General features: G+C 36.6%; 1 protein-coding gene and 1 long non-coding RNA gene across 9 annotated transcripts in view; one reads left to right on the top strand and one right to left on the bottom strand.

Annotated features, from left to right (window-relative positions):
• SPAG16 (sperm associated antigen 16) overlaps nucleotides 1-19426 on the bottom strand; it is a 981998-nt gene that overhangs the window by 305861 nt on the left and 656711 nt on the right. For all 7 annotated transcript variants that reach the window (XM_081583025.1, XM_081583031.1, XM_081583028.1 and 4 more), the window contains one exon: nucleotides 5947-6012. In XM_081583025.1, the coding sequence (XP_081439151.1) occupies nucleotides 5947-6012 (66 nt within the window). The remainder of the gene's footprint in view (nucleotides 1-5946; nucleotides 6013-19426) is intronic.
• LOC145542972 (uncharacterized) lies at nucleotides 3022-16788 on the top strand. 2 transcript variants are annotated; one of them, XR_014080322.1, is made up of 4 exons: nucleotides 3022-3335; nucleotides 3957-4022; nucleotides 12488-12669; nucleotides 16551-16788. It is a non-coding gene; the product is annotated as an uncharacterized LOC145542972 (long non-coding RNA). The 2 variants fall into 2 exon arrangements; XR_014080323.1 differs by lacking the exon at nucleotides 3957-4022.

Genomic DNA, 19426 nt, shown 5'->3' with positions numbered 1-19426 from the left:
TGAAATTAAAAGACGTTTGCTCCTTTGAAGAAAAGTTATGACCAACTTAGACAGCATATTAAAAAGCATAGATGTTAATTTGCCGACAAAGATCTGTGTGGTCAAAGATATGATTTTTCCAGTAGTCATGTACAGATGTGAGAGTTGGAATATAAAGAAATCTGAGCACCGAATAATTGATGCTTTTGAACTGTGGTGTTGGAGAAGATGCTTGAGAGTCCCTTGGACTGCAAGGAAATCAAACCAGTCAATCCTAAAGATTGAACTGAATATTCATTGGAAGGACTGATGCTGAAGCTGAAACTCCAATACTTTGGCTACCTGATGCGAAGAACTGACTCCTTAGAAAAGATCCTGATGCTGGGAAAGATTGAAGGCAGGAGGAGAAGGGGATGACAGAAGATGCAATGATTGGACGGCATCATCTATTCAATGCACATGAGTTTGAGCAAGCTCTGGGAGTTGGTGATGGACAGGGAAGCCTTGTATGCTGCAGTCCCTGCAGTCACAAAGAGTCAGACACAACTGAGCAACTGAACTGAACTGAATTGAATTGTGGTGCTAGAGAAGACTCTTGAGAGTCCCTCGGACAGCAAAGAGGTCAAACCAGTCAATCTTAAAGGAAATCAATTGTGAATATTCGTTAGAAGGACTGATGCTAAAGTTGAAGCTTCACTACTTCAGCCACTGGATGTGAAGAGTCAACCCTTGGTTTCCCAGACTGTGATGCTGGAAAAAAATGAAGGCAAAAGGAGAAGGGGCAACAGAGGATGAGGTGGTTGGATCACATCACAGACTCAATGGACACAAGTTTGAGCAAACTCTGGGAGACAGTGAAGAGCAGGGAAGTCTGACATGCTTCAGTCCATGGGGTCACAAAGAGTCAGATACAACTTAGTGACTATACAACAATAATAGTAACAGCAGGAGTGTTAAAATAGAAGTGATAATAGTATTTTCTACTTGCCAGGTATTATATTAAACACATTATATATTGTGTAATACTTACTGTTATTTTTATCATTCATTTTTAAAATGAACTAAATGATTTATCAAGATTATACATCTTGTGAGTGGAAAAGCCAGGATCCAAAATGTACTAGGGGACAAGTATAACTGAAATTGGGTAATTTTCCAGTGTTCCAAAGTTATGGAACACTATGATGCTATAGAAGTTTTCTAAGGAACAGGTAATCTATTATGAGAATTAAATGAGTTTGCCTTGCAGTTCAATATCCACAGAACTTTGAAAGCCAACGTAATTGAAAAAAAATAAGATGCAATAATATACACTATGATGAAATCCTTGTGCTTTCATTTGTTTAAAACTCTGCATTTATTCATCACATTTTTTTTTAATATTATGTATGCAAAATAGGCTATACTAGATGCTGGAGATAGTGAGCCAAACAAGATTTAAAATGTCCTCTTTCACATTTCTTTTTAATGCTTTCCAGTGTACAGAATTTTTTTTAAGTGAACAGAGAAAAGCCCTAAGACATTGTGAACCATGACTGAAAGGAGGTCAAACTGAACTAAATGAAGTTCTTTGCAGTGGAATGGCTAGAACGACAACTGAGGTACCCAAGCTGGGGTACAATAAGTGAAGGCAGAAAGGTGATAAGATGGTGAGCAAGATTTTAGCTAATAAGACCTCTCAATGAAGTGGAAGCACCATACTGGCTTTACTTAAGAGCTGGAAGACAGACAGGTATCTTTAGAAAAGCAATGCTTGGAACTGAGGATTTGAAAATGATGCAATTACACTTAAGGACAAAGTGTTCAGAGTTTGACTTCAAGAGTATGTTGCTGAGGAGGAAAATGGTGTGTGAGGAAAACTGGTCAAGGAAGTGTCAAAGTACTTCATGAGCCATATATGTAAAGAGAAACAATAACTCAGGAATTATAGTCTTCAAAGAAGGAAGGTGACTGGGAGGTTCTCAGCAGTGAATCATAGCAGTGGATCTGCCTTAGGATTTCAGTGGGATTATGGCATATTTTGATTTTAAAATATCTAATGTGATTCATGACTTAATTCTGAAAGTCCAACTGCTCCTCAATGAACTTTCAGTTAAAGCTGACAGCCCACATTTTCTGGAGCAACTCCTTATCATCCAACCTGAATCCACAGCCTTTGACATCTATGGAAAGAAGTACAGGGTAAGATACCTAGGCACAGAGAATGCAGAGAGGACTTCATCTTTTTTCAATACTACCATATTTTATGAGTACTGGCTTTTTGATATTTTCCTTCTGATATAGTCATTTTGATTATATGGCCATTTTGACATACAAATGTAAGTGATTTTTATTGATAGATGCCCACATCAGCATGTTTTCCCTTATTACTTACTTAGACTCTTACCTTCAAAGATCTGTGTTTGTCCCTTAATTTGATCCTATTACTTCTCCTAGCTCTCATTTACCCTTATACACCATCCTCTAATGATCCATATATATGATCAACCAATTCCCCTGTAATGCCACTTTCTGTTCTAAATACTTCCTTCACCTTCTTGGCTTAAACTGTGACCTGAATCATTACTCACAATTACCACTCTTCTTCAAGTTCTCTAAAGCAAGAAATTATTTCTCTTGTCCTCTACATGATTCAAGGCCAACAGAAGGGGTAGGAATCTACCTTGCTGCAAAGTCCTATTAAATCCCTTTCCATCATACTTATTTACAACTCCAAACTGCTGCAAAGTAAAATTGACAGACTTCACCTTCCATCACCCTTATTCACAGCAGGTAGTTTCCATGGAAGTGTAGATGAAAAACAAGTTACAACTTGAATAGCCTTCTATTAAGGCTATATGTCATTCATTTCAAAATCAAAATATTCATATTTTATATAATTAGTTTAAAGTATATACTTTATTAAAATAATCAATATAACAATATTTGAATAAAAAATAGGTTAATTAAAATAAGTGAAAATAGAACTTGAGGTTGTGTAAAACATCTTCTTTTATGAGCTGATTAGAATTCTAGAACTACTAGAATTACCTTTGATTCTACAGAGCCTTTCAGCTTTGTTCCAACAACCAATGTGTTGAGACTAAATTCCTAGCTTGAATGTGCAAGACTGAGGTATATAATCCCATGGAAGGATGTACTGAGTTGATTTACAGTGTTCATCTGGCTTTTCCAGGCAGGCATACCACAGCCATCTTGACTATGTATCTCTTGGAACAGCTGGGAATATTCACAGAGATATAAGGACACCCACTCGACTATAACATCACTCTAGAAAAGGACCAAGAAGAGTCCCTAGAAGGCCTGATGGAATCTCCACCCTAGCCAGACTACAGGTCAATTCTAAAAGATTAAAGGTAGGGGACACTCTGATAGGGATCCCCTATTCATTTTCTTGCTATATATTTCTACAATTAAAAAAATTACTTACATTGAATTGTCTGGGTCTATTAATATTATCATGGTAATTACAGTCAACTTAAAAAAAAAATCTGACTTAGTAAAAAGCTTTCATAGGTCCTTAAAATGTTTCATTAGCAGATTACTTTAAAAAGAGGTTTTAGATAAAAATCTATCTCCAATAGAAAAATCAGTCCCAGATGAAGACACTGGAGCCCTAATACTATAACACAGAAATAAATCTTAATTTATACACTTTTATATAGAACGATGCATATATACTGATATTGTATATTTGTTTCTGTGATTCTTGGCGGCTAGCTGGATCTCACTGAGTTTTTGATTTCTGCTTACAAATCTAAAATTAAAGAGTTTTACAAAAATTGTGTTTATGTAAGTAGCTAAGTGCATTTTAACTGGTAATGTAACTTGAATGCATACCTAAGGCATCAAACAATTAGTAGACAGACCTGATACTAAACAATTCTCTGCCTGCTATATTTGTACCATATAATGCATTTATGATCACAACTTTGAGAGTTTGAATGTGAACTGTGTCACAATGCCATTTCCTTCAGAAATCCTGAAAGTCTTTGAGCTCTTTCGGTTACTGCTGCCTTCATCCTCCTGACACTCCCTAACAGGTATGTGATATATGACAGTTTTCAAAACAGTTGGCATAAGTGACTGAAAATTTCACTTAAGAGTATCATTCATCAAAATAAAACAGCATTTCCTTAACAGTAATTAAATATTTATAGCAAAGAAGAGATAAATTAATGGAAAAATTCAATGAGGCTTTGGGAATGTTGATTTAGAACAGTGTTGTAATAGTCCCTTTGGTATGAACAAAGTGTGTAAACAATAACACTTTGATATTGGACAGTCACTTTGGTCAGTCACTTTGATATTGGACACCTGGACCTCATGTTCATTATCTTGCTTTTGAAATACACATAATTAATGTATGTGTATCTTGATTGCTGACTGAATAAATCTAATTTAGGTATTTCCATATTTATTAATTGTACTATTTAGGATGTTAAATGGTGTGTCCTTTCCAGCTATAAGACTGTTTACCAAAATAAATACTTGACTTACAAAATATTACTTTACTGTATTTTAGCTTCCATTTAATTTTCCTAGGGTATGTGAAGCTCTAAGCCACTTAATAGATTTTTTTTTAGCATAAATATCCTATCATGTGGGTCTACAGTTCTTAAATGGCTATATACTCTGCTAGAAATAAAATTTCACTTTGTATTTAGATCTAATTTATAATATATTGACACAAGAGAGTCAATTAAATGGAAATTCTTTAAAACAAATTTGTTAAAATTTAATTTTAGTTGAGCCAATCATGAATATTCCAGGGTTGGTGACCCCAGCACAATTTCACTTGAAGTAAACAACATTCCTTTAGCAGAAATTATTCTCAGTGAATTATTTTTAGTGAACACTTTTCTCTCTCTAAAAGAATAATAACAGCATGATAGTAATGGAATTTTGACTATGCTGTCATTTTGAGGTTGGGTGTAGGTAATCTATCAGATTTCGTTTTTAGCTAATTGGAAAAGAAAGAGGAATATGGAACTAAGATTTACACTCTACTGGGAACTGAGAGACAAATTAAAATGTTAGATATAATTAAATCATATAGTTTGAAGGGACTTGAGAGGTCATCTATCTAGTCAAATTGCTTTCATCTGAGAAAGTACAAACTTAAAATCATCCTTCCATGATTACCATCTGAACTCTTAATGAATGTGAAAGTGTTAGTAGTTCAGTTGTGTTTGTGTTTGACTCTTTGCAACCCCATGGACTGTAGCCTGCCAGGCTCCCCTTGTCCATGGAGTTCTCCAGGCAAGAATACTGGAGTGCATAGCCATTCCCTTCTCCAAGGGATCTTCATGACTCAGAGATTGAACCTGGGTCTCTTGTATTGCAGGTGGATTCTGTACTGAGCCACCAGGGAAGCCCTTTTAGAAACATTCCCAATTAGCATGGAAACTCAAAGCCATGTTTAACAATCTTCATCACTGGTAAAATCATCCTGATCTCTACATAACTCAAACTGTAGATAAATATTTTTGCTATGTCATCAGTTTATATAAAGAAAGACATATTTGAAACCTTTCCATGAGAAACTGAAAAACTGTTAAATCAAGGTTGCTCTATTCTACCCTGAAGAAAGGCCCCATTTATTTAACATTTTCTATTCTTGACTATCCTTTCAATCATTTTATTTTATGATCTTACACTAAAATTTACAAGCTTATATTCCACTTACTTTCTTGAAGGCCACGCTAGACAGAAAGCCTTAAAACATGTGTTTAATTGGAATTAAGTACAATAGGAAGTTCCTCTCTACTTACCACTGTAAAGTGTGTTTTAAACTTCCTTAATTCTATATTATGTATACATTGCTTTCATTTCTGTAATTAATTTACAAATTTGTTCTCTCCTCTCACTCTGTTAACCTGCCATTTTTGTCTGGTACTTTTTTTTCATTAAAATGAATTTGACTAATAAAGCTGTAAAATAACTTAGTGGAAGAACTAAACTCACCCTAGGAGTGAAGGTGGCATCATTGATGGAATGCATGTGACCACAGAGTGACTGCTCACATTTCCCCTAAGAAGACAAAGCAGAAATACAAGTCAAACAAATTCCTTTCAATATATGTGAAAAGAAATGGAAAGATAACTTATCTTATTTATTTAAAGTAATGTTTAAGTCAATTAATAAAATCAAAAAATAAAAATAAAAAAATAAAAAAAAAATAAAATCAATACATACTCATGGTAGAAAATGCTAAATTTTGCTGTCAGCTACTGTTTACAATCAGACATGGCTGTACTGGTGAGTGTGTCACCAGCATTGGTATTTTACAGTGAAATTCCAGTGTTCTCACTTTTATACCATTGAACTAGTAGTGAATTCTCACTAAATGACTCCATTTGCAATTAGCATAGATTTCAAGTCACGGTGCCAAGTAGTGAAGTCTTATAGAAACATCCCTTGTTTTCAGGGTGTTTTCATCACTGCTGAGGGTATGGGGTTCTTTTTCCTTTTTAATCACAAGATCACATTTTTATTCGTAAATTCTGAGTTTGGTATTAAGATCATTACAAGTATAAAACATGTTACAAACATGTCCAGTAGTATTTTTAACACAAAATAAGCATTTTGAGAAAACCATGCTTTGCATCTACTCATTTATCTTTTCCAAACAATAGATATAACTAATTGAAATTAACTACAAAATTTCCAAAAATGAGCCCATAGCACACTACACCTAATGGCAGAAAGTGAAGAGGAACTAAAGAGTCTCCTGATGAGGGTGAAAGAGGAGAGTAAAAAAAAGCTGGTTTTAAATTCAGAATTCAAAAAACTAAGATTACGACATCCAGTCCTATTGCTTTATGTCAAACAGAAACGGAAAAAGTAGAAGTGACAGATTTTATATTCCTGGGCTCCAAAATCACTGTGGATGATGACTGCAGCCTTGCTCTTTGGAAGGAAAGCTAGGACAAATCTAGACATATTAAAAAAGCAAAGTCATCACTTTGCCAGCAAAAGTCCATATAGCAAAAGCTATCGTTTTTCCAATAGTCACATATGAATGTGAGAGTTGGACCATAAGGAAGGCTGAGTGTCAAAGAATTGATGCTTTCTAGTTGTGGTAATGAAGAAGACTCTTGACAACTCTTGGATGGCAAGGAGATCAAACCAGTCAATCCTAAAGGAAATCAGCCCTAAATATTCATTGGTAGGACTAATGCTGATGTTCCAATACTTTGTTCACCTGATATGAAGAGACAACTCATTGGAAAAGACTCTGATTTTGGGAAAGATGGAAGGCAAAAGGAGAAGAGGATGGCAGAGGATGAAACGGTTGAATAGCATCACTGATTCAACGGACCTGAGTTTGAACAAACCCTGGGAGACAGTGAAGGATAAGGAACCCTGGAGTTCATGGGGTCACAAAGAGTCAGATATGACTTAGCAACTGGATAACAACACATTATAAAAGGATTTAAATGTAGGACCTTTCATTGTGTCATCAATGTTCAAAGTGCATTCTTACCTATCCTAGGGAAATAACTCAAATCTTACAGAAGAACCAGAGAACAGAGAAAGTTATATTGGAAATGTTGTTTGCAGATTGTTGTTATGGGATGAAATTCAGATTTCATTTTATAATGTATCATTCATTTAACAAATATCTTTGAGTAATTAATATATCCTCAGCACAATTCTTAGAATATGTCAATGAATAAAACAAAGAAACTTGTCTTCATTGACCTTACAATCCAGGGGAAGAGAAAAGGAACAGACATTTTAAAAAGGTATGAGTATGTTGCTTAGTCACTCAGTCACCTCTGACTCCTTGCAACCCCATGGACTGTAGCCTGTCAGGCTCCTCTGTCCATCTGGATTCTCCAGACAAGAATACTGGAGTGGGTTCCCATGCCCTCCTCCAGGGGATCTTCCCAACTCAGGGATTGAACCCAGGTCTCCCTGCAATCAGCACTGCAGGCTGATTCTCTACCATCTGAGCTTGGGTGTCATGAATTCTGGGATTGAAGATCTAAGGGCAAATCCAATTATCAAGTAGAGTGATAGAGTTTGACCACATTCAGAAAGCAAGGTTTGAGCAAAGACTGAGGCAGTAAGGAGAGTTGGCCAAGAAGACATCCGGAGGAAGTGCATTCCAAGAAGAAGAAAAAGTTAGAATAAATGCCTCAGTGTGGGAGTCTGCCTAGTATGTTTCTGAAACAAAAAAGAGGCCATTGTGGCTGGACAGAAGTCAGTCAGAAGGAGAGCAGGTGTACTCGAAAGGCTTCATCTATTTTTCATTCACTACATTTTGTTGACTTAATCCTAAACTATTTAAGGCTGGAGGAGAGATTTCAGAAGAGACTACAGAAGGATATATTAAAAGATACAGGGTCATCATTACGCCTTCTCATTGCCACAGAACATTCACAGAATAGTTTGGAATTAAACTTATTTAATCCTCATTATTGTCACTGACTTCGACACATTAAATTTCAAGTATCTATTTACAGGACTAATGCATGCTATTAATCCCTTTTTGTAGCATGTAAAATTTCCCCACATGAGTTTAAAATTCATAAAAATGTATTGAAACACCTCGGCACCCTCTCAGGATTCCCCCTACTCAGGCTCTTCTGGTTTAGTATCTTGATGCTGTTAATAACATTAAACCAATTATGCTGAGGACTTCAAATCATCCAAATTCCCAAAGTAGAAACAAATTACTTACAAAGTCAAAAAGGCAAATGTAAGATGTTATAGTTAGCTTTCATATATTATCTTAGGAGTGCTTATGGTTAATTTTTTTGAGAACTCAGTAGGAAATAGCAACCCACTTTAGTATTCTTGCCTGGGAAATCCCATGGACAGGGGAGTCTGGTGGTCTGCAGTCCATGGAATCTTTGCAGTCCAAAGAATCATACACAACTGATCAACTGAGTATACAATACCATATATAGTTAAACAACATTATAATTATATAATGAGGGCTAATATGGCCTAAGTATTTGTTAACAAATTTGTCTTAAAATAATTTCTGTGTTAATAAAAATTTTACTTTTGGCCCTCTTCTAAATTGAGAACCTCTAAACTATTTGATTAATTGGTAGGGAAAATGGAATTTCTTGATTCAAATCCTGAATGCCAAGGTTTAATTCAAAGTAAAATCTCCAAGGCACTCTTCAAAAGTCCTGGAAATATGCGGTTATAATGGAAATGCTGACGGACCACATTTGTGGTGCTATAACAAAACCTGACTCGAAGATAAATGTTTCATGAATTAAGAAAAGTTAAAAAAGCTTTTATATCCAGCTTTGTTCCCAAGATAAAAGTGAATCTCCTTTTTCTTTGTGATATAGGGAATATGAGGGTTACTAATATTCTGGTCTGCAAACACCCTTAATTGAAAACAATACCCAAATCAGGACATTAAAATTTGGAATATCTTCTCTGATGAATTCTTGTCAGAGTTATTTTTTTTTCCCCATAGAAGTGAAAAAAATGAAAAAGAGGGCAGTGTTTTACAAAAAAAAAAAAAAAAAAGCCACATGACCTAACATGTCATCGCTCCAGCATTTGATTATCTCAGAAAAGCTGTGGGCAATAATAGTTTCTCTGACTTGCCCTGGGGACAGAAACATCTCCGACTTAATTCTTGGCTCTGCCATGCGGCCAAACAGCGGTGCGACATTAAATAGGTTGCTTCACTTCACTGTGCTCTAGTGGCCTCATGCAATTCTCAAAACAAATCTGTAGATTAAATGCCATTACCCATGTCTAATGAGATGATAAAAACTTTAGGCCTGTTTTAAGAATTAAATGAGATAACGCATGTGGAATGTTGGTACAGTGCCTACAGCACAAAGAAAGAACACAAATATTAGTTCGTAGTACATTTGACATAGGCTGTTGAAATATTGATGATGTTCAATACCTCTGCCCGTAGCTATCTGTCTCCTTAAAGACCCTAGGAAGGAATTTTACCAGCATCGGTGCTGATATTTTCTGTTTATCTCTCAAATGCATTCCCCATGTGGCACTGCCCTGCTCTTTGTCCTAATCTCTACTAACTACAACATCATGGGCTTTCAGGTCCTCCATCCTCTGTTCAGAGTGAGCCAGAGGACAGTGCCAGCAGGATACAGAAGAGCAGAACAATATGGAAGATCGATAAATGACCACTTCAGCTCCCTTCCTGTTCAGCTGTGATTTTCTTATTGGCTCTGTCCTCTGCCTAATTCCACCGCTCGTGTTGTGCAGGTTGTCTATAATGGCGACAGCTCACACTGTGTCCAGTAATGCTCTCCTTCCCTGGCCCCTTCAGAGGTAGGGGTAGTAATGGCTCTCTATTGTTGCTAGCCTTGGGTGCTGTGCTTGGCCCCTTAACCTTGTTCCCATTTCTGTAAGCATTCAACTGGAGCACACTCCGTGTTTCATCTGTTTTCTGCTGGGATCTGTCTGATCCAGCATGTTAGACATGATATGCATAAGCAGACTTTTTGATTTTTACTTCCAAGCTGCTTCTCTTGACCCTTGCCAAATCTTTCCCTTTAAGTAAACAGCATCACTAGTTGCTCAAACAAACAAAAAAACCTAAGCAATCGAAAACCTGGGAATTGATAACCAACAAGGATCTACTGTAAAGCACAGGGAACACTGCTCAATACTCTGTAATAACCTAAATGGGAAAAGAATTTGAAATGTATATGTATAGCTGAATCACTTTGCTGTACACCCAAAATTGACACAACATTGTTAATCAACTATGCTCCAACATAAAATCAAATTTAAAAGAAAAACTGAGAATTGGAAGACCTCCCTTTCTTTCCCCACTTCTTCCCTACCCCTTTATCCAGTATATCAGTTCTGTCTTCAACATACAGCCTTATTCTGCTCACCTCTGCCCTTCTCCACTGTTACCACTCTGCTGCAGGACAACATCCCAAGATGATGGGGACAGCAGGAGAATCCTTGATCATCTCCTTGCTCCTACCCTCACCACACTCCTCATCCATTTCTCTCTCAGTCACTAGAGTGATCAATAAAACCTGAGTCAGATCACGCCATGCTGCTGCTTACAATCACCCAAACAATTACCGTCACACTCAGAATAAATTTTCAACTCTTCAGTTCAGTTCAGTTCAGTCGCTCAGTCGTGTCCGACTCTCTGCGACCCCATGAATCACAGCACGCCAGGCCTCCCTGTCCATCACCAAATCCCGGAGTTTACCCAAACCCATGTCTATTGAGTCGGTGATGCCATCCTACCATCTCATCCTCTGTCGTCCCCTTTTCCTCCTGCCCCCGATCCTATCCAGCATTAGGGTCTTTTCCAATGAGTCAGCTCTTTGCATGAGGTGGCCAAAGTATTGGAGTTTCAGCTTCAACATCAGCCCTTCCAATGAACACCCAGGACTGATCTCCTTTAGGATGGACTGGTTGGATCTCCTTGCAGTCCAAGGGACTCTCAAGAGTCTTCTCCAACACCACAGTTCAAAAGCATCAATTCTTTGGTGCTCAGCGCTCTTCACCGTCCAACTCTCACATCCATACATGACCACTGGAAAAACCATAGCCTTGACTAGACGGACCTTTGTACTCTTCACTTAGGTCCAAAGGCTTTGTATCATTTGGCTTCTGTCTGCCTATCTGACCTCATCCTTCACCATTCTCCCTTCTCATGCCTTGTGCTCCATGGTTCTTTTCCTGTTTCTGTATGGTCAGGGTTTTCTGAGAAGAGTACTTCACCTGTTCAAAACATGTCTGAATAGCAACCCTAAAGGTGGAGACTTCTGGAGAGATTGAGGGGCATCTCCCCATGAGGCATTTGTTCACATTACAGGCTTTTCCTCTTCTGTCTATAGAGGATTTGCATATGTTCCGGAGCGAAGGTTTTACTCTCTGTCTTTCCACTGCAGAATACTGAAGAATTGATGATTTCAAGTTGTGGTGCTGGCAAAGACTCTTGAGAGTCCCTGAGACTGTAAGGAGATCAAGCTGGTCAATCCTAAAGGAAATCAACCCTAACTATTCATATGGAGGACTGATGCTGAAGCTCCAATACTTTGGCCACCTGATGCAAAGAGCTGACTCATTGGAAAAGACCCTGATGCTGGGAAAGATCAAAGGCAAAATGAGAAGGGGGCAACAGAGGCTGAGATGGTTAGAGAGCACCACCGACTCAATGGACATGAATTTGAGCAAATTCTGCGAGATAGTGGAGGACAAAGGAGCCTGATATGCTACAGTCCATAGGGTCACAGAGTCAGACATGCTTAGAGACTGAACAACAGTGACAACAATGGAGGGGCACTGAGTTTCATTATGTGAGGGTTCCTTTCTATGCTCTCATTACAGTAGCAGAAAATTCTATGGAACCATTTTTCCTTTCCCCTTGGACACTCAGCCGGACTTGAGGTCATGAGTGGCCCTGTGACCAAGTTTTGCCCAGTGAAACGTGGGCAGTTGTGAATTAAGTCCAACATAGCCCTGGACCATAAAATATCCTACAGAATCCTCTAAGCTCTTTGTTTTTGCTTGTTTGCAGGCTGAAGGCAGAGGAGCTCTAGAAGATGGCAGAGCATGAATGGAAGGAATCTGGGTTTCAGAACCACCTCAAGGAGAAAAGCTACTGATCAGGACCTCCTGACAGGACAGTCTATGAAATGAGAACTAAGCTTCTAGTGTGTCAAACTCCTGAGACTCCAATGTTTAACTGTTTCAGCAGAGGTTGGTACCCAACAAATAGGTCACTCTGTTTCTTTTGTATCGCTCATTGTTAACTAAAATTAGTTAATGAATTTATATTCCTATTTGTTGTTATTTTCCATCCACTAGAATTAGCCCCATAGGAGAAACTTGCTTGTCTTCTACCACTATATCATCCCAAGGCCCAAGACAGCTCTGGTAGGATTTCATAAAAGTGGTTGATTGAAAAAGTAATCAGTTACATGAAGATCACAACTGAGAAAAAAAGAAAACAAAACTATCCTCACCAGATGTGCTTATTTTTAGATAAATAGCTTGGTCTTCTTTGCAATATTCTTTTTTTTTTTTTTTTCAAATCTCATCAGTCATGACATGAAATGTGCCCTGTCTTATTCCCTCAATTCCTTTGCAATAATGTGGTTCTAACCCAGTAGCATATCTACGCATTGACTATGCCACTGTCTTTTAATGTTTTAAACAACTACATGAAGATAACTGATGACTCCTGGTCAAAAATGCAGCTTTACATTTATTGAGTGCTTATTATGTACTTAAAGCATTGTGTTAAGTGCTTTACTTTCATTACCACATTTACTTCACAGAACAGCTCAATGAGATGGTATTACTGTGATTTCCATTTTTGAAATGAGAAAACAGAAGCACTATTCCACAACAGCAGCAGAATGCCAAAGCCAAGATAGTACTTGTTTTGTTATAAAGTAACCTAACGTTTTATATGCAAGAAATTGAAATGAGAAGATTGTTCTATAACCATGTTAACAAACTACAGAACTAGTTTTGAACCTGTCCAATCAATTAGTAGTGGTTCCATACTCCTGCTTACAAGTAAATAACCAGAACTGGTTTTAAACCTATCTAATTAATCAATGACAACTTCAGTAAACACTCCTTGAAAAGCCAAACAGCAACAGACTCATGATTTGAAAGCCAGCCAATTGGCTGGAATCACTACAGTGAACATGTTCCTAAGGCTGATATTAACCTTCTTCCTCCTGTGTAACAGACAAAAAAATGAGCCTTAATAACCAACACAGCTACCCTTCTAAGACTGACCTAACCTACTTTTGCCTCTGTAACCAACACAATCCAAAGTAAACTTACTTTGAGCCAACATGCAATCTCAAAATGAAAAGTTGCATTTATATGTCATAGTTGGGCATATATCTAGACAGATGAATATTATACATGCATATAATGCAGTAGTTAATAGCACAGGATCTGGAGGTACATTGCCTGAATTTGAATTCAGGCTTTGCGGCTTACTGTCTTTGGAACACTCTGAGCCTCCATTTCCTCATCTGCAAAACAGGAGTAGTAAGAGTATCTAAATGATGGTGTCATTATGAGGTTTAAGCTAATTTATGTAAAGAGCTCAGATTGCTGCCTGAGACACAGGAAGTGCTCAATAAATATTAATTGTTACATAGTAAGAATACTTAGATTATAAATTTTGTGATAGCAGGATAACATCTATTATCTTCATCACTTCATAATTGTAACTGTAGAGACAAGCTGGCTCATGAAAGGTATCTAATAAATATTTTTCAAGTTAGTATACACACACAATAAGGCCATTCCTAAGAAATGTATTAAGTTTAATGCATTTACCCTTCATCAACTTTCTTTTCTTCACATGACCTCTGCGTTTTCAAGGCAATCCAGGCAGAAGGGTTAACCTCTCAGGATTTTTATTTTATAAAACAATCCTCATGGAGAGGAACTATAGGAAATGGAGCCCTAATAATTGAATTTCACAGCCATTTGACCATTGCACAGAAAAAAATTTTATGTACTGACTTTTTCCAGTCCACAGCAATCCTTGCGCCTAGCAACCCCTCAGCCCTGCCAGCCACTCACATGGCAATACAGAGGCACTGCCTCCTCATAACTTTATTTCTGTGTATATTTCTAGAAAATAATTGCTTAGAGTAAAATAGTTCTTGATTTTTAAGAAAAAAATTCTCTACATAAAACTGAATGAGATTAAAGAGGATTACATTGTGCAACTGTGTCCTATGAATTTTTAATTTTAAATAATATGACCAATGATAAGTACTATTAAAGAAAAGAAAGCAAACTGTGTCCAAGGGTGAGCCAAATTAAAGTTGAAACCACCTTGAGAAAAACAGTCTGCAGCAAGATGTACCGTTTGTTTCTATAACAGCTACTATCTTAATCATCAAGTTTAAAAAGTAATAAAGAATTTAATAAAGACCTTTCTTTAATTGAACAGGGTCACGTGCTTAATATAACAGAAAAACATGGGTAACACTGACATTTTCTGCAAATCTTTTTAAAAAATAACTTTGTGAAATCAAAGCATTTTAACTTTATAGGTTTACAAATTGTTAAAGAAAAATATATTATTATTATATAAATAATCCCACTGGCATATAAACTGGAAACAGAATAATCATTAATAAAGTTCCTGGTTTTTGTTATTCCATATAAATAACTAACCATGTCTGTGAAAGATTGATTGCAACTTTTAAAATATTTGCTGAATGCACGTGTAATTAAGATGAGTTAAATACGCAACTCAAGCCTAAATAGCTTCATCTATTAATGTTAGCTTGCCTTGCCTCTACAAAATGTATGCTGTGAATTTGTTTAGCATGCAGTATTTTTGATTTCTTTATTTTAGGTTGAATTGCTACGGAACAGGATTTTTTTTTTTTTAATAGAATGAGGAATAACTTTTGAAAGGAGTTCTGGGTACCATTTAGAAAGGAGGGTTTAAAGAAATGCTCCCAGTAGCATGTAAACTAAGTTTTTATCCTGTATTTTTCCAACTACCTTTAGATTATATTTAATTAATTCCATTTCATCAAAGTAGCAAAACTTCTGGGAATTTATTTTGATGCAAATGAGCTTTTAGTCACGATGTCTCCAACACAGTGATTAAGCAGAACACAGAGATTTAGAAGAGTAGGCCGCATGAAATGAACCAAAGTTGCCTGTAGAAGTACCTCTCTCAAGAAGATATTTAAATTCCCCTGTATTAACCAAACAAAGCTCTCTGTGCAAAAGCACCAGCCTCATTTAATTCATGTGGAAAACACTGTCAAGCATTTACCAGAAACATAGTGGTTGGAAACAATGCAAAGGATATATAGTATAAGGCAGAGGGAAACACAACTCTTATTAAAAAGTTCAATGAATCTCACTGGCTCCTGATAAGCAAATGGGAGTAAAAAAGTCACATCTCAGGGCAAATAGATTTTAAATTTCACCAGTCTTTTTTTGTATTTAATTCTTCTTACCACTGCACACTGCAATCCAAATTTCCAAAATTCAGAATATTGTTTCACATTATTATTTATTTTATTGCCTGCTTTAGAGTTTCTGTTATTTTTAATAAAGATTGTTTTCCCCCCAGTGGAAAAGAAGTTCTTTTTTCAGGCTTTCTGATGGGATACAAATACACACCCATATATATATATATATATATATATATATATATATATATGTGTGTGTGATTATTTTTTCCTAATTGTGATTATAAAAACTGCATAATAGGAGACATTCCCTTATAATAGCATGGTAGAGTCAGGAGTTAGAAACTATGCCAAAGAGAATTTAAGAGGAAATATATAAGAATAAATTTGCTAACCAGGTAGCTGAAAGTGTTAAAAGAGAACCCTAAAATATCCTAGAGGTAGTAACTGTAGGAAGCTGCTATAATCCCTAGGGTTGAAAGACCAAAGGGAAGAGATTTGAGTTATTAAAATTTAAAAATGTAGAAGTGCTTAAACTCACCTCTGAGAAGGGGCCTGCTTAGCTGAGGTTAGTGTCTGAATAGAGGGGTCTGAATAGAGGGTATTGAGGCTGGTTCTATGACTTTGGGAAAAACTGCGAACTGAATTGTGCTTCTGCCCTAGGAAGGGTCTGCTGCTGCTGGGATGAAGAAGCAAGGGAGGGCGAGCGCACGGGAAGCACACTGAAGTATCAAGTTCCCACTTCCTCCTCTGCTTCTCCTCTGGGCACAGCTCTGCGTGGGAGGCCGCTGGCAAACAGAAAAGTGATGTGAGCGGTCTCAGCCCCAGCATTTACCAGCGAGTTTAGAAAGGTGGATTTGGAGCTGAGAGGCAATAAATTAATAATCAGCAGAAATATAAACTGTGAAAAGGCTAATGAACAACACACAGACAAATCTTTTCAGTGCAAAAGATACCGCAATGTTGCAAATGATGAAAATGTTTGTATATGATCCGGAATATTTCTTGAGAATTAAATTCTAAGAATGGAGATACTAGTATTCACAGAATCCACAATCAGAAATTATGGATTCCTAAGGCTTTTAACACATAATGCAAAAAAGTGCCCTGTTGATCGAATTTATCAGTTTTACTCATACAATAAGTTTACGTGAAGATCAGTTTTCTTCTACCCTTGTCCCAAATAGATATTATCATTTTAAAATTAATGTTGTTAAGGCCAAATTTGATTTGTTTACATATTTTTACGTTATCAAACATATGCTCAGAGTTTAAAATTTCCAAACAATACTTTTATGGTTATTTAAGCATTTAGGATTTGCTTATAATACAGGAGAATGATTACTGTACTAAAAGGTAGCAGACCCCTGCCCAGGCTCCAGCAATTCTACTCCCTAGAGACAACCAAATGAAAACTTCTTCAGTTGTCTGACATAACGTTAGCCTTCACTTCCATATACCTAAATGAAATCTGAAACTGCTATCAACTGATGTGTGGGTGGTGTGCTTAGTTGCTTAGCCATGTCCGAGATGCAGACATATTAGAAAATATCTTCTGATTTCTTGTTTATTACAATTATTAAGCTGTCTTAGCATCCCATTTCCCCTCACCTCATATTCCTAATATAACATTCACAGTTAGGTCAATATTCTGTGTTTACATTAACAGGGTTATGTTCATACCGTTCATTGCTGAATCAAGTAATGTATCAAGATTAGCTTTGGTTTCTTATACTATCTTCCTCTCAAATCAACAGTTGTCTCATTTTTTATTTGCCATATTTTATTTATACCTATTGCTAATGTCTCTTGTTACTCTGATGACCTCACAATTCAGTTGTCCACATATTAAGAGAGATTTACTGATAACTCTGACAAAGTACTGGGATGGATATGGGGGATAAAAAGGTGGCTAAGACAAACCCCTGTCCTGCTCTGCCATATAGGAACGTACAGTTGAAGTGTTTGAGGAGGAGGGAGGTGGAAATGGAAGCAGTTATTGATATTCTATAATGTACTCAATTTTGACATTTTAATATAAATTATTGTTATTCTATAATGTGCTCAATTTTGACACTTTAATATAGTGCTGGATTTAAGTTTGGAAATAATATTTTTACATTTGATTTCTAAACTGAAATTGGTCTGGCATTTTCTTTTTCATATTCCAATATAATTGTTAATGCCAAGTTTTATAAAATGACAAGGGTATTTTTATATTTTTTAATATCCTAGAATAGTTTGGATATCATTGGCATTATCTGTCCCTTGAAGGGTAAGAGGACTCAGGAAAACCATCTGGTCCCAGCACCTGTTTTAGAGGTTAGAGCTCTTCAAATGTTTCTAGTTCTACTCAGGATGTGGTTTTATTCTTTTGACTTTTGTTTCAGTTTTGCTAGTTTATAGCTAACTAGGAAATATATACTTTCAACAAATATTAAGTGAATTCTATTCTGCCAGACACTGCCATAGTTTCTATGGCTACCTTGTTGATTTTATCTCCATTTAAAATATTTTAAACCGTCAGAATTACACACTTTGCAGTTCAAGTCCTTATATACTGGTATTTTCTTTCCTTCAATTTATGTTTATGCAGATACATGTGTGTTTTTCAGCATCTCTTGGATGTACACAACTGTAAATTTGTTCTTGTACACAGAAAAGATAATATTATATGTTACAAAATTATCAATAACATTTTTCTTTCAAATTTGTCCTTGTTGTCTACAAACAATAAATGCTGGAGAGGGTATGGAGAAAAGGGAACCCTCTTACACTGTTGCTGGGAATGCCAACTAGTACAGCCACTATGGAGAACAGTGTGGAGATTCCTTAAAAAACTGAAAATAGAACTGCCATATGACCCAGCAATCCCACTGCTGGGCATACACATCGAGGAAACCAGAATTGAAAGAGACATGTGTACCCCAATGTTCATTTCAGCGCTGTTTACAATAGCCAGGACATGGAAGCAACCTAGATGTCCATCGGCAGATGAATGGATAAGAAAGCTGTGGTACATATACATAACGGAATATTACTCAGCTATTAAAAAGAATGCATTTGAATCAGTTCTAATGAGGTGGATGAAACTGGAGTCTATTACACAGAGTGAAGTAAGTCAGAAAGAAAAACACCAATACAGTATATTAACACATATATATGGAATTTAGAAAGATGGTAACAATGACCCTATATGCAAGACAGCAAAAGAGACACAGATGTAAAGAGCAGACTTTTGGACTCTGTGGGAGAAGATGAGGGTGGGATGATTTGAGAGAATAGCATTGAAACATGTATATTATCATATGTGAAATAGATCGCCAGTCCAGGTTCGATGCATGAGACAGGGTGCTCAGGGCTGGTGCACTAGGATGACCCTGAGAGATGGGATTGGGAGGGAGGTGAGAATGGGGTTCAGGATGAGGAACACATGTACACCCATGGCTGATTCATGTCAATGTATGGCAAAAACCACTACAATATTGTAAAGTAATTAGTCTCCAATTAAAATAAATAAATTAATTAAAAAAATAAAA

Source organism: Giraffa tippelskirchi, chromosome 3 (genome assembly GCF_054371585.1).
Source record: "Giraffa tippelskirchi isolate mGirTip1 chromosome 3, T2T-mGirTip1v1.2.pri, whole genome shotgun sequence".
Taxonomy (NCBI): Eukaryota; Metazoa; Chordata; class Mammalia; order Artiodactyla; family Giraffidae; genus Giraffa; species Giraffa tippelskirchi.
This window is presented reverse-complemented; position numbering and strand designations above follow the sequence as displayed.